The 14899-nt window shown below is 41.5% G+C and overlaps 1 protein-coding gene across 1 annotated transcript in view; it reads left to right on the top strand.

Annotated features, from left to right (window-relative positions):
- The window catches only part of TLR5 (toll like receptor 5), a 90165-nt gene that overhangs the window by 31274 nt on the left and 43992 nt on the right, over positions 1 to 14899 (top strand). Inside the window, exon 2 of the mRNA XM_073671891.1 lies at positions 10683 to 10745. Within this exon, the coding sequence (XP_073527992.1) occupies positions 10702 to 10745 (44 nt within the window). The 5' untranslated portion in view covers positions 10683 to 10701. The remainder of the gene's footprint in view (positions 1 to 10682; positions 10746 to 14899) is intronic.

Genomic DNA, 14899 nt, shown 5'->3' with positions numbered 1-14899 from the left:
GCGAGGCTTGCAGACAAGAGAACAAGAGCTGCTTCCTCAAGAGTGTCACCACTAGATTCCCTAAAGTCTCTGATGACAGGTACCAGTACAATACCAAAGCATTTCTTGGACAACATTAGGAAGTACAACTCCTGCTTCCAAATGACATCATTTGGTGCAACAAAAGAAATGTTTACAACAGGATTTATGCCAACATTTAAGGTTTACCACTCAATTGGCTCACTGCTTCCATTACAAGGAGAAGAACCTCAATGTCTTCAACTCTTCTTTATGGGAAATGCAGAAGCAGAGGCTCAGCGGAGATGCTCTTTAATTCCTAACACTCGCCTTGATATTGTCACTATTTTGCAGCAGTTCCTTCACTCCAACAATCTATATGTTCAACTTTTCAAGGCTGCACTTGAATGCATGCCAAATGACGATTACAAGGTTGTCATTCGAGTTGACAAAACACCACAAGGTGAACATCAACGACGTTTCAATGCTCCCACATTTGATGAGGTAGCCATCTTGATTGTAGGTAATGATTTTCAAAGCCGTGACATTGTGCTTCAGAAAAGGAACAATAGTTTGCAACGAGTAGCAGAAACTCACAGGTCCTATGATGCTCTGCAATATCCAATCATCTTTTGGCAGGGACAGAATGGCTATCACTTTGGAATACCTCAGACAGATCCTACAACAGGCAACCCTTCAGGAAAAAAAAGTGTCTGCCATGGACTTCTATGCATATAGGATCATGACAAGATTTGCAGAGGAAAATCACATCTTGAAATGCAAACACCTCTTCCACCAATTTATTGTTGACATGTATGCAAAGATTGAGAGTGAACGTCTTTTTTATATCCGACTAAATCAAAAGAAGCTCAGGGCAGAGGAATATATTCACCTTAGAGATGCTGTTGCAAATGATGCTGATCCAAAAGAGTTGGGGAAAATGGTTATTCTTCCATCAACTGTCACTGGAAGCCAACGACACATGCATGAATACACACAGGATGCAATGACTTATGTGAGAAAGTATGGCCGTCCAGATCTTTTCATCACCTTTACTTGCAATCCTGCCTGGGAGGAAATTGGAGGGCACCTGTTGCCGGGCCAAAAAACAGTGAATCGCCATGACCTTATTGCTCAAGTTTTCAAACAGAAACTTTCAAAAATGACTAATCTCATCACAAAATCACATATTTATGGTGAGACGCAGTGCTGGATGTATTCAGTTGAATGGCAAAAAAGAGGCCTTCCTCACGCCCACATCTTGATTTGGCTGAAGCAAACAATACAGCCTACCGAAATTGACAATGTCATCAGTGCCGAATTGCCAGACCCTCAGATTGACCCATTGCTGTTTGACACCATCACAAAAAACATGATCCATGGTCCGTGTGGGAGTCTGAACAAAAATTCTCCCTGTATGATTGATGGCAGGTGTTCAAAGCATTACCCACGATCCCTGGTCCAAGAAACCCAAACAGGACAAGATGGATATCCAGTCTACCGAAGAAGAAAGCCAGGGGATGGTGGTTTCATAGCAAAGCTCAAAATGCCTGTTGTATCATCACTCCAAGAGATAGAAATTGACAACAGCTGGGTAGTGCCTTACAACCCTTTGCTCTCAAAAATCTTCCAGGCCCACATAAATGTCGAATCTTGCCACTCTGTGAAATCAATCAAGTATGTCTGCAAATATGTCCACAAAGGAAGTGATCAAGCAGTTTTTGAACTCCAGAAAAATGGACCTATTATTGATGAAGTGGAGGCATTCCAGATGGGCAGGTACATAAGCAATAATGAAGCTGTTTGGAGAATACTAGGATTCTCCATTCATGAGCGCTACCCACCAGTTGTGCATCTGAGTGTGCACTTGGAAAATGGACAGAGAATTTACTTTAACCCAGCAAACTTGCAGCAGCAGCTCCTAACACCACCTAAGACCACCCTCTTGGCATTTTTTGAGCTGTGTCAACAAGACCCTTTTGCAAAAACAATTCTCTACTGTGATTTACCAAAGTACTACACTTGGAATGCCTCCAGAAAAACAATGGAACGGAGGAAACGGGGGCTTGATATTGAAGGCTATCCAGGGGTGAAAGCAACTGATACTCTTGGTCGCGCCTACACTGTTCATCTGTCACATGCAGAGTGCTTCTACCTGCGCATGTTACTTCACGTTGTCAAAGGCCCTACATCATTTTCTGACCTGAAGACTGTCGGAGGCCATGTGTGTGAAACATTCAGGGAAGCTTGCCAAAGAAAAGGACTTTTGGAAAATGATGGACACTGGGACATGACCCTCAGTGAAGCAGCTGCCACACAAACCCCAAAGCGACTAAGGCTATGTGCCCACGATGCAGAAATGAAGCAGAAAATTTCTGCAGCATTTCTGCATCTCCCTGGCAGAAAAAACGCATGCAGATTGTGCATGCGTTTTTCTTGCAGAATACATGCGGATTCACATGCAGATTCACATGCGTTAACGCATGTGTTTCTGCATGCGGACTGACAAGCACTTTCCAGGCGATAGCATCACTTGGAAAGTGCTTGACAACTAGGTCACACTATATAAATCCATGCAAACAGCATAGATTTATATAGTGTGATCGTAAAAATAAAAAAATAAAGCTATACTTACCTCCGATGCCGCCGCGTGAGCTGTCGCGCTCGTCCTGGCTTCTTCCTGGTTGCCGACATCTCGCGAGACAGCCTGCGGTCACATGACCACGACGTCATCTCAGGTCCTGGAAGGTAAGCACTGCAGGGGCTGCCGGACAGGTGAATATAAACTTTATTTATTATTTTATTCTTTTTTTCACAGGTACAATGGTGCCCAGGTCTGGATGAGAGTCTCCTCTCCTCCAGAACTGGGTACCATCCGCACATTGAAACGCATATTATCCGCGTGTAGAAATGTACAGACACGGATTCTATGCATCTCAATGCAAGTCAATGGTGGCGCTTCCGCAAAATTAATGAACATGCTGCGGTTTTATGAGCGCTGCAGAAACGCTGCAGAAAAATCCGCAGCATGTGCATTGACATTGCAGAATGCCATTGGGGACCATGGGGTGCGGATTACCATGCGTTTTTGCTGCGTTTCCGCTGCGGAAATTCCGCAGCGGAAACGCATGAAAAACGCATCGTGTGCACGCAGCCTAAGACACCTCTTTGCTATTATTCTAACAACCTGTAGCATTTCAAATCCTCTTGAGATTTGGACAAAGTACAAAACTGATCTCAGTGAGGATATCCTCATGCAAATTAGAAGGGGAAAATCCTCAGCAACTCATCAACTTCACTGAGGAAATGTTCAATGAAACTTTAATGCTCCTTGAAGATCAGTGCATAGCAATGTCAGGAAAAGACTTACAGTTGCTTGGTTTGCCTGCTTCAATAAGAAATCCTGAAGGCATCCAAATGTGTAGGGAGATTTTCCTAGAAACAAACTACAATATTGATGAACTGACAGCATTTGTGTCTCAGAACGAGCCAATATTGGTACCAGATCAAAGGGACGCCTATAACTACATTTTAAGTTTCAGTGAAACCAACAAAGGTGGGATTGTCTTCCTTGATGCTCCAGGTGGAACAGGAAAGACATTTGTAATCAACTTGCTCCTGGCAAAATTTCGACAACAAAAAAAGATTGCACCTGCAGTGGCATCTTCTGGAATTGCAGCTACGCTTTTAAAAGGTGGCAGGACAGCACATTCGACATTCAAACTACCACTTAACCTGTCTCATAGTGACAGCCCCGTGTGTAATATTGCCAAGGGATCAGGACTGGCCAAATTGCTTCAAAAATGCAGTGCCATCATTTGGGATGAATGCACCATGTCACACAAAAGGGCTCTGGAAGCAGTGGACAGACTGCTGCAAGACCTGCGTAGCAACAAATATATCATGGGAGGAGTAGTTGTTGTTTTGGCAGGTGACTTCCGCCAAACACTACCTGTTATTCCAAGATCAACCCCTGCAGCCGAACTGAATGCCTGTCTCAAAGCATCGTACCTTTGGAGAAAAGTAAAGAAAATGTCACTGAACACAAACATGAGGGTCTACATGACAGGCGATGTTTCTGCTGGACTGTTTTCGAGCCAGCTGTTGACTATTGGAGATGGCAAGGAACCAGTAAACTCAACCACTGGACAGATCACCTTCCCAAGCAACTTTTGTTGCATTGTAACTTCCATTGAGGAGTTGAAAGCAAAGGTTTTTCCAAACATTCAACTCCATTTCAAAAATTCTGGCTGGCTGTGTGAAAGGGCTATTCTAGCTCCCAAAAATGACAGTGTCAACAAGATCAATCTTCAAATTCTAAATCTCCTTCCAGGTGTGTGCACAACCTACAAGTCAGTGGATACAGTAATAGACCCTGCTCAAGCATTATTTTATCCAACTGAGTTCCTCAATTCCTTGGAGCCACAAGGACTTCCTCCTCACAACCTCTTTCTAAAACCTGGAGCACCTATTCTGCTATTGAGAAATTTGGATCCACCAAAGCTGTGTAATGGAACAAGACTCTTGATTAAGAACCTGTTTCCACATGTAATTGAGGCAACCATTTTGACAGGATGTGCCACAGGAGAAGATGTTTTCATTCCAACAATTCCTCTCATTCCATCTGATTTGCCTTTTGATTTTAAACGCCTCCAGTTTCCTGTTTGACTGGCATTTGCTATGTCCATCAACAAGGCTCAGGGACAGTCCTTGAAAGTAGTTGGAATCAATTTACAATCCCATGCTTTTCTCATGGTCAACTTTATGTGGCCTGTTCAAGAGTTGGAACAGCCAAAAATCTGTTTGTGTTTGCACCTGAAGGAAGAACTAAGAATGTCGTTCATCAAAAGGCTCTCGAATAAGGAGTAGAAGATTACTTCACATTACTTGGCCAATTTAGTTAAATCTGTGTGGAATATCTCTGGTGTTGAAATATATGTTGTGAAATGCTTCTATTAGCTTAGTTTTTGCCTTTTAATAATTACATTTCTATCTATTTGTTTTGTGGTTTTTGTGTGGAGAATACATTTTTGTTAACACATTCTGTTTTGCTAACAGCAGTTATTAATCCGGGCGAAGGCGGGTAGTACAGCTAGTTAAAAATAAAACAGCATCTTCGGATGCCAAAAAAACCTTCCAAATATTTTTATATTTTGCTGTTTGAATGTTACAAAATGGTATTTTAACTTTTTCTTACACATGAAGGCCAATAATTATTAAAAAACAACTGGCTATTTGATACAAATATGACATGGTTATATTCAATCTGGCAACGAAAAAAAGCACAAAAACCTAAAAAAAATGGTAAAATTGTAAAAAAAAAATTGTAATGGTTAATAAAATTTAAAATGCTTCCCAGGGTGAAACGGTTAAAGCAGTTTTAGATTATGTACATTTTTCTATCTTAAAATATGTGACACAAGAATCTGGAGATGGGGATGGAGACTAAAAAATGAGTATTTAATAACTGATAAGTGAGGAATTGGGCAGGGAGCAGAGAATTCCTGAGATTGACCAGATTGTAGCGAGTCTATAGGAACCGCGGATAATAAGCAAAGTTTATTGTGAAACGTTCTATCAACAAAGTGTATATAAAGGCACTGTGCGAGAGTTTGAGAAAACGGTGATATCATTACCTGCTGGTGCGGTGTCTGAGTGTTTATTAGTATTAAAAACGATTCATGTAAGTGGTATGTTATAGTAAGTTTATGAAAAATGTTTCATTTTTTTTTCATTTTCAGCTTTTTTTTCCCTCTAACTCACCTATAATGATATAATTTTTCCTTACTTAAAATAGTATACAAATATGTATCTCTATGTACCAGTATGATTTGCCTTTAAAGCAAAAGAATATCCTTTAGATCTTTAGGCAGATAAAATGCTCTCACATATTACAGTGCGGCCTGCAGCTCACTGTTAAAGTTCCTGCCTACCATAATAAAGGTCCAGAGGTTAAATACCAGTAAAGAGCAACTAAAGCAAATCAGTTATTAAATATTAAAAGGCACCTAGTGAACACAGACAGATGCTGGACGTCCACCCCAAGTCCTGAGTCATCAGAGGGTCATCTACAGGGTGGGCCATTTATACCCAATGGGCAGCACTTTGAACACATTTTATAAGTGGTCATAAACTTGTAAAAAACTCATGAAAGAATAAAGGTACGTTAAAACCAAGCACACCATTGTTTTTCTTATGAAATTCTCAATAAGTTTCCGCCAAGTTGTCATGCTGTAGGTGTTTCCTATGTTTCTTGCCCCAACGTTTGCGTTTTTTGTCGAGTTTTTTTGTAGGTGGATTTCCTTCATAAGGAAGTGATGTAGATGGCTCCGAATCAGATTCATTGGGATGTACAGTACAGACCAAAAGTTTGGACACACCTTCTCATTTAAAGATTTTTCTGTATTTTCATGACTATGAAAATTGTACATTCACACTGAAGGCATCAAAACTATGAATTAACACATGTGGAATTATATACTTAACAAAAAAGTGTGAAACAACTGAAAATATGTTTTATATTCTAGGTTCTTCAAAGTAGCCACCTTTTGCTTTGATGACTGCTTTGCACACTCTTGCCATTCTCTTGATGAGCTTCAAGAGGTAGTCACCGGAAATGGTTTTCACTTCACAGGTGTGCCCTGTCAGGTTTAATAAGTGGGATTTCTTGCCTTATAAATGGGGTTGGGACCATCAGTTGTGTTGTGCAGAAGTCTGGTGGATACACAGCTGATAGTCCTACTGAATAGACTGTTAGAATTTGTATTATGGCAAGAAAAAAGCAGCTAAGTAAAGAAAAACGAGTGGCCATCATTACTTTAAGAAATGAAGGTCAGTCAGTGCGAAAAATTGGCAAAACTTTGAAAGTGTCCCCAAGTGCAGTTGCAAAAACCATCAAGCGCTACAAAGAAACTGGCTCACATGAGGACCGCCCTAGGAAGGGAAGACCAAGAGTCACCTCTGCTTCTGAGGATAAGTTTATCCGAGTCACCAGCCTCAGAAATCGCAGGTTAACAGCAGCTTAGATTAGAGACCAGGTCAATGCCACACAGAGTTCTAGCAGCAGACACATCTCTTTAACAACTGTTAAGAGGAGACTTTGTGCAGCAGGCCTTCATGGTAAAATAGCTGCTAGGAAACCACTGCTTAGGACAGGCAACAAGCAGAAGAGACTTGTTTGGGCTAAAGAACACAAGGAATGGACATTAGACCAGTGGAAATCTGTGCTTTGCTCTGATGAGTCCAAATTTGAGATCTTTGGTTCCAACCACCGTGTCTTTGTGCGACGCAGAAAAGGTGAACGGATGGACTCTACATGCCTGGTTCCCACCGTGAAGCATGGAGGAGGAGGTGTGATGGTGTGGGGGTGCTTTGCTGGTGACACTGTTGGGGATTTATTCAAAATTGAAGGCATACTGAACCAGCATGGCTACCACAGCATCTTGCAGCAGCATGCTATTCCATCCGGTTTGCGTTTAGTTGGACTATCATTTATTTTTCAACAGGACAATGACTCCAAACACACCTCCAGGCTGTGTAAGGGCTATTTGACCAAGAAGGAGAGTGATGGAGTGCTACGCCAGATGACCTGGCCTCCACAGTCACCAGACCTGAACCCAATCGAGATGGTTTGGGGTGAGCTGGACCGCAGAGTGAAGGCAAAAGGGCCAACAAGTGCCAAGCATCTCTGGTAACTCCTTCAAGATTGTTGGAAGACCATTTCTGGTGACTACCTCTTGAAGCTCATCAAGAGAATGCCAAGAGTGTGCAAAGCAGTCATCAAAGCAAAAGGTGGCTACTTTGAAGAACCTAGAATATAAGACATAATTTCAGTTGTTTCACACTTTTTTGTTAAGTATATAATTCCACATGTGATAATTCATAGTTTTGATGCCTTCAGTGTGAATATACAATTTTCATATTCATGAAAATACAGAAAAATCTTTAAATGAGAAGGTGCGTCCAAACTTTTGGTCTGTACTGTATATCAGCATTATTTATGTGCTATATGGCAGTATTATTAGGACTTGTAAGGCAGTATTATATATGCAGTGTATGGCAGCATTATTTATGCAGTGTATAGCGTTATTATTTAGGCATTGTATGGCAGTATTATCTAGGCATTGTATGGCAGTATTTATGCAGTGTATGGCAGTATTATTTATGCAGTGTATGGCAGTATTATTTAGGCAGCGTATGGCAGTATTTATGCAGCGTATGGCAGTATTTATGCAGTGTATGGCAATATTTAAGCATTGTATGGCAATATTTAGGCAGTATATAGCAGTATTATTTAGGCATTGTATGGCAGTATTAATTATGCAGTGTATGGCAGTATTATTTAGGTATTGTATGGTAGGATTATTTGTGCATTGTAAGGTAGTTTTTAGGCTTTGTATGGAAGTATTATGTAGGCGTTATATGGCAGTATTATTTATGAAGTTTATGGTGCTATTATTTAGGCATTGCATAGCAGTATTTATGCAGTGTATGGCAGTATTATTTAGGCATTGTATGACAGTATTATTTAGGCAATGTATGGCAGTATTAATTATGCAGTGTACGGTAGTATTTTGTAGGCATTGTATGGCAGAATTATTTATGCAGTGTATGGTAGTAATATTTATGCAGTGTATGGGCAGTATTTATTCAGTGTATGGCAGTAGTATTTGCACAGTGTATGGCAGTATTATTTAGGCATTGTATGGCAGTATTATTTAGGCATTGTACGGCAGTATTTAGGCATTGTATGGCAGTATTTATGCAGTGTATGGCAGTATTATCTAGGCATGGTATGGCAGTATTATCTAGGCATGGTATGGCAGTATTTATGCAGTGTATGGCAGGATTATCTACGCATTGTATGGCAGTATTATTTATGCATTGTATGGCAGTATTATTTATTCAGTATATGGCAGTATTATCTACGCAATGTATGGCAGTATTATTTAGGCAATGTATGGCAGTATTGTTTATGCAGTGTATTGCAGTATATGGCAGTATTTAGGCATTGTATGTCAGTATATGACAGTATTATTTATGCAGTGTATGGCAGTATTGATGCAGTGTATGGAAGTATTTAGGCATTGTATGGCAGTATTTAGGCAGTGTATGGCAGTATTATTTAAGCATTGTATGGCAGTATTAATTATGCAGTGTATGGTAGTATTATTTAGGTATTCGATGGTAGGATTATTTGTGCAGTGTAAGGTAGTTTTTAGGCATTGTATGGAAGTATTATTTAGGCATTGTATGGCAGTATTATTTATGAAGTTTATGGTGCTATTATTTAGGCATTGTATAGCAGTATTTATGCAGTGTATGGCAGTATTAGTTAGGCATTGTATGACAGTATTATTTAGGCATTGCATGGCAGTATTAATTATGCAGTGTATGGTAGTATTTTGTAGTCATTGTATGGCAGGATTATTTATGCAGTGTATGGTAGTAATATTTATGCAGTGTATGGCAGTATTATTTATGCAGTGTATGGCAGTATTTATTCAGTGTATGGCAGTAGTATTTGCACAGTGTATGGCAGCATTATTTAGGCATTGTATGGCAGTATTATTTAGGCATTGTACGGCAGTATTTAGGCATTGTATGGCAGTATTTATGCAGTGTATGGCAGTATTATCTAGGCATGGTATGGCAGTATTATCTAGGCATGGTATGGCAGTATTTATGCAGTGTATGGCAGGATTATCTACGCATTGTATGGCAGTATTATTTATGCATTGTATGGCAGTATTATTTATTCAGTATATGGCAGTATTATCTACGTAAAGTATGGCAGTATTATTTAGGCAATGTATGGCAGTATTGTTTATGCAGTGTATTGCAGTATATGGCAGTATTTAGGCATTGTATGGCAGTATTTATGCAGTATATGACAGTATTATTTATGCAGTGTATGGCAGTATTGATGCAGTGTATGGAAGTATTTAAGCATTGTATAGCAGTATTTAGGCAGTGTATGGCAGTATTATTTAAGCATTGTATGGCAGTATTAATTATGCAGTGTATGGTAGTATTATTTAGGTATTCGATGGTAGGAATATTTGTGCAGTGTAAGGTAGTTTTTAGGCATTGCATGGAAGTATTATTTAGGCATTGTATGGCAGTATTATTTATGAAGTTTATGGTGCTATTATTTAGGCATTATATAGCAGTATTTATGCAGTGTATGGCAGTATTAGTTAGGCATTGCATGGCAGTATTAATTATGCAGTGTATGGTAGTATTTTGTAGTCATTGTATGGCAGGATTATTTATGCAGTGTATGGTAGTAATATTTATGCACTGTCTGGCAGTATTATTTAGGCATTGTATGGCAGTATTAATTATGCAGTGTATGGTAGTATTATGTAGGCATTATAAGGCAGGATTATTTATGCAGCGTATGGCAGTATTATTTAAGCATTGTATGGAAGTATTATTTATGTACTATATGGAAGTATTATTGCATTAAATAGCATTATTCCTATGCTGTGTAAATCAAGAAAGTGAAGAGTCAGCTAGTGGTTCTCTTAACATTAACAGGTGAAGACAGAAATCCCTGGAATTTGCTTATCATCAGGACTTGTGAAAAACAGAAACCAGCCGGTCGGTTGTGAGAATGCGACTAATGAACAATATCCCGACCATGTTTCTGTAACACGTGGATTTTCTTCTTTTCATTGCAGCAACTACTGACTAGCGACAATGACTGCAGTTGTAGCCGCGATTACTGAGACGAAGTGCATCAGGTATGTTTTTTAATACTTTTATAGATATATATTTGTGTTACAAAATTAGCATAATCCAGTCATAACACAATTTTTTTTTCATCTGCGGCTTCTTGCAACCATTGCTATATCAAATGGGCCCACTACTGTGAATGGGCACAATCTATGGTTTTACATGAAAATCTTCCTTTGAATAATCCCTTTGTTAGAAAAGTCCATATCATTAAACTGATCACAAGTTGTCCTGCTGTATGCAATCCTAGTGATTAGTTATAATCTGCAGAGGAATCTTTCAGCAGTTGTTTAATTTCCCTACTCTGCCTCCACAGGTAAAATGAAGTAGTGCACATTTCACATTGAAATAACTGGACTAAATATGTAATGCTTGGACATATACCATAGATACTGAAAAAAGACATGGATCACATATTTTAATCTTATATATTAACCTACTAAGCCTAAACTTTATTTACAAAATGGAACATGAGGTTCTTAGTCAGCATTTCGATCGAAATGTATAAGCCCACTGCCAAGTCATGGAGAACCTCTCAGCAGGGGCGTAATGATCATGGTTTCACCATCTGTCGTGCGGGAGGGGGCCAGCCATCTATTGTGCGTCTGAGGATACACATTCAGCTGAAGTGTATTGCGGCACAGAGAACTGCTGGGTCCCTGCACCAAAATATACACCGTGGGCCAATCAGAGGCCGGCAGATGACATCGGAGTGCAAGTCACTGGCTGCGCTGCTCTTCACATGCATGCTGATGTCAGCTGCTGGCCTCTGCACCCGCTACAGAAGATGACGCCACGTGGCGTGGAAGCGAAGAAGGTGAGTTTATTTATATATTTTTTTATGTTTCAAAGAACATCGGCAGAATGGGGGACATATATACTAGGGAGGGCCCATGATTAAAGACATATATAGCAGGATGGGGGACATATACCAGCATGGGTGACATACTGTATATACTAGGATAAGGGACATATATACCTGTAAGGGGCCCGGGATGGGGGACACTAGTATGAAATGGGGGACCTTACTACATAATGGGGAACAGGGGCAATACGATTTAGAGCACTATAGGATTTAGAGCACTATAAGTGCCCATAGATATGACTAATATACGTGGGAGACAAACATGGGGGGAAAGTAACTTAGCTTGGGCCGACTTCAGAGAGATTACACCACACGTCCTCCTAGCACCTGAGAGGAAGTAAGCAGACTGCAATAGCTCCAAGCCTTCACAAGGGAACATGTGAATATCACGGCACCTCCCTGTAGCAAACAGAAAGTATTTAAAAGCCCAGGCCTGGGTGTCGTTTAGCAGGAGGGAGGTAGCCGCTGGGTCCTAGAGTGAGACAGATCTATGAAGGTGTCTGTAATGCCAAACGAAGAGATCTTCTGCAACCAACTGCAGGGTGACTGTCTCACATCTGACACACCCGTGACAGTAGAGCGACCCACGTGCACCACAACACCCATGCTCTCAAGCTAAGCCTCCATGACTCTGAGCCACACCACCCCACAGACATGCACTGTAGCAACAATGGCCAACATACAGCACCAACACCAAGTGAAGTGATCTAAAAAAAACTCACCTTCAGGCTCAACCAAATGGGTTTGAATGGCTATAAAAGGTAACATCCTCACCTGTGACCTGTTTGCTTGTAATCAGTATGTGTGCATAAAAGTTGAGTGAGTTTCTGGGATCCAGACAGACTCTTGCATCATTCATCCAGCCACTGACGTTTCAGGATTGTGAGTCATGAGGAAAGCAAAAGAATTGTCAATGGATCAATGGGAAAAGGTAGCTGAACTGTATAACACAGGAAAGGGATACAAAAAATATCCAAGGAATTGATAATGCCAGTCAGCATCGTTCAAATTGTGATTAACAAATGGAAAATCAGGGGCTCTGTAAAAACCAAACCACGGTCAGGTAGACCAACAAAAATTTCGGCCACAACTGCCAGGAAAATTGTTCAGGATGCAAATAAAAACCCATAAATAACATCAGCTGAAATTCAGGACTCTCTGAAAACTGGCGGTGTGGCTGTTTCAAGATGCACAATAAGAAGGCACTTGAAGAAAAATAGGCTGCATGGTCGAGTCGCCAGAAAAAAGCAATTACTAACAAATGCCACAAAGTATCTCACCTACAATACACCAAACAGCACAGAGACAAGCCTCAAAACTTCTGGAACAAGGTAATTTGGAGTGATGAGACCAAAATTTAACTTTTTTGCCACAACCATAAACACCATTCCTACAGTAAAGCATGGAGGTGGATTGCTGATGTTTTGGGGATGTGTGAGCTACAAAGGCACAGGAAACTGCTGAAGGAAAGATGAATGCAGCACGTTATCATCAAATTCTAGAGGCAAATTTGCACTCATCAGCCTGGAAGCTGTGCATGGGACATACTTGGACGTTCCAACATGACAACGATCCAAAACATAAGGCCAAGTCGACCTGTCATTGACTACAGCAAAACAAAGTGAAGGTTTTGGAGTGGCCATCTCAGTCTCCTGACCTCAATATCATTGAGCCACTCTGGGGAGATCTCAAGCGCGCAGTTCATGCTAGACAGCCCAGGAATTTACAGGAACTGGAGGCTTTTTGCTAAGAAGAATGGACAGCTTTACCATCTGAGAAAATAAAGAACCTCATCCACAGCTACCACTAAAGACTTCAAGCTGTCATTGATGTTAGAGGAGGCAATACACGGTATTAAGAACTGGGGTATGTGAACTTTTGATTAGGGTCATTTGGATGTTTTTGGTTGTGTAAGGCGGCGGTGTTCACACTGTGCAGTAACTGAGGAAGTGACCCAAGCAAGTGCAACATAAGCAGCTTTTATTCAGAAAAACTCACAGGTAAACAGAAACTCCTCTGATTTGCAGCCGGGTTAACACAAGTTCATAACAACGGTTGCCGGGGGCAACGGCTGCGCCGGGCCGCTCAGAGCCTGACAGGTGCAGAGCCTTCCCAGGCGTGGGTTCAGCTACTCACAGGCCCACCAAGCTTTCCTGCTATGCTCCTAGCAGGTCCCAACACTGAACAACACTAATCCTTAATGCAGGGTTTTTAAAGGACAAGAGCAAGAGCCACTGGAAAACCCGGGTTGGAGGGAGGAGGCCGCCCCACTGCCTCCCTGTAGCCTCCTCCAAGAAATGAAGGCCCTGCCGGGTTTTACTTAATCAGCCTTAGCCAGATAGCCTGACCAGGTCAATGCTCACCTTCATTCCTGCATTGCAGCTGTGTCTGTGACTGCAGTGCACTCCAATGGGTTTAATAGTTCTCTGTACACATTCTGGGGGATATATACCATCCCTCATATACGATCCCAGTCATTGCCTCACATACCCCCCTTCCCTGTTCATACTTGTGGGGTTGAACATTTGTCACCATGCAGGGTGCCCGGGACAGGGCATCAGCGTCTGCCTGCGACTTCTACAGAGAAACTGAAATTTTGCAGTGACAGAAACCACCTGGTGACTCGCGCATTCCTCTCCTTGGCATTGGACAAAGGTCCAACTTCAACACTTCATTTAATTTACGGAAATCGTTAAAGGAGCGTAATGATTTGTCTGGTTTCGGGATCAGTACGATGGGGCTAGCCCATTCACTCCGTGATTTCTCGATGAATCCTAACTGGAGCATTTGTTTAACCTCAGCCGTGACGGCTTGCCTCCGCGCTTCGGGTACCCGGTACGGTCTCATTCGTACCCTTACCCCAGGTTTGGTGACAATGTCATGTTGGAGAACCGCAGTCCTACCCGGTAGCTCTGAGAACACGTCGGTATTTTGCTGCACCAGCGAGCGAGCCTCCCGTCGCTGCTGTTTAGTGAGAGCATCACTTATCCTGACCTCTCCCCCGGAAGCATCCCTGGCTAAGGGTACACGTACTACCACCCGATCACCCCTGTTAAAAGCCCGTCGGTTTGAGGGTGGTATGCTGAGGTGCGCAATTGTTTTATTTTTAGCAGTTTGCACAGTTCCCTCGTCACCTTGGACATAAAAAGGGTCCCTTGATCAGTCAGGATCTCCTTAGGTAGCCCAAGGCGACAGAACATAGCAAACAGCTCCCGTGCAATCAGTTTCGCCGAGGGGTGGCGTAGCGGTATAGTCTTCGGGTACCGGGTGGCACAGTAGAGGACCACAAGTATATGT

The sequence above is a fragment of the Phyllobates terribilis genome, unplaced genomic scaffold (assembly GCF_046119375.1).
Source record: "Phyllobates terribilis strain yellow unplaced genomic scaffold, ASM4611937v1 Scaffold_3__8_contigs__length_932513732, whole genome shotgun sequence".
NCBI lineage: Eukaryota > Metazoa > Chordata > Amphibia > Anura > Dendrobatidae > Phyllobates > Phyllobates terribilis.
Note: the sequence above shows the minus strand (reverse complement) of the source record. Positions and strands in the feature narration are given on the sequence as shown.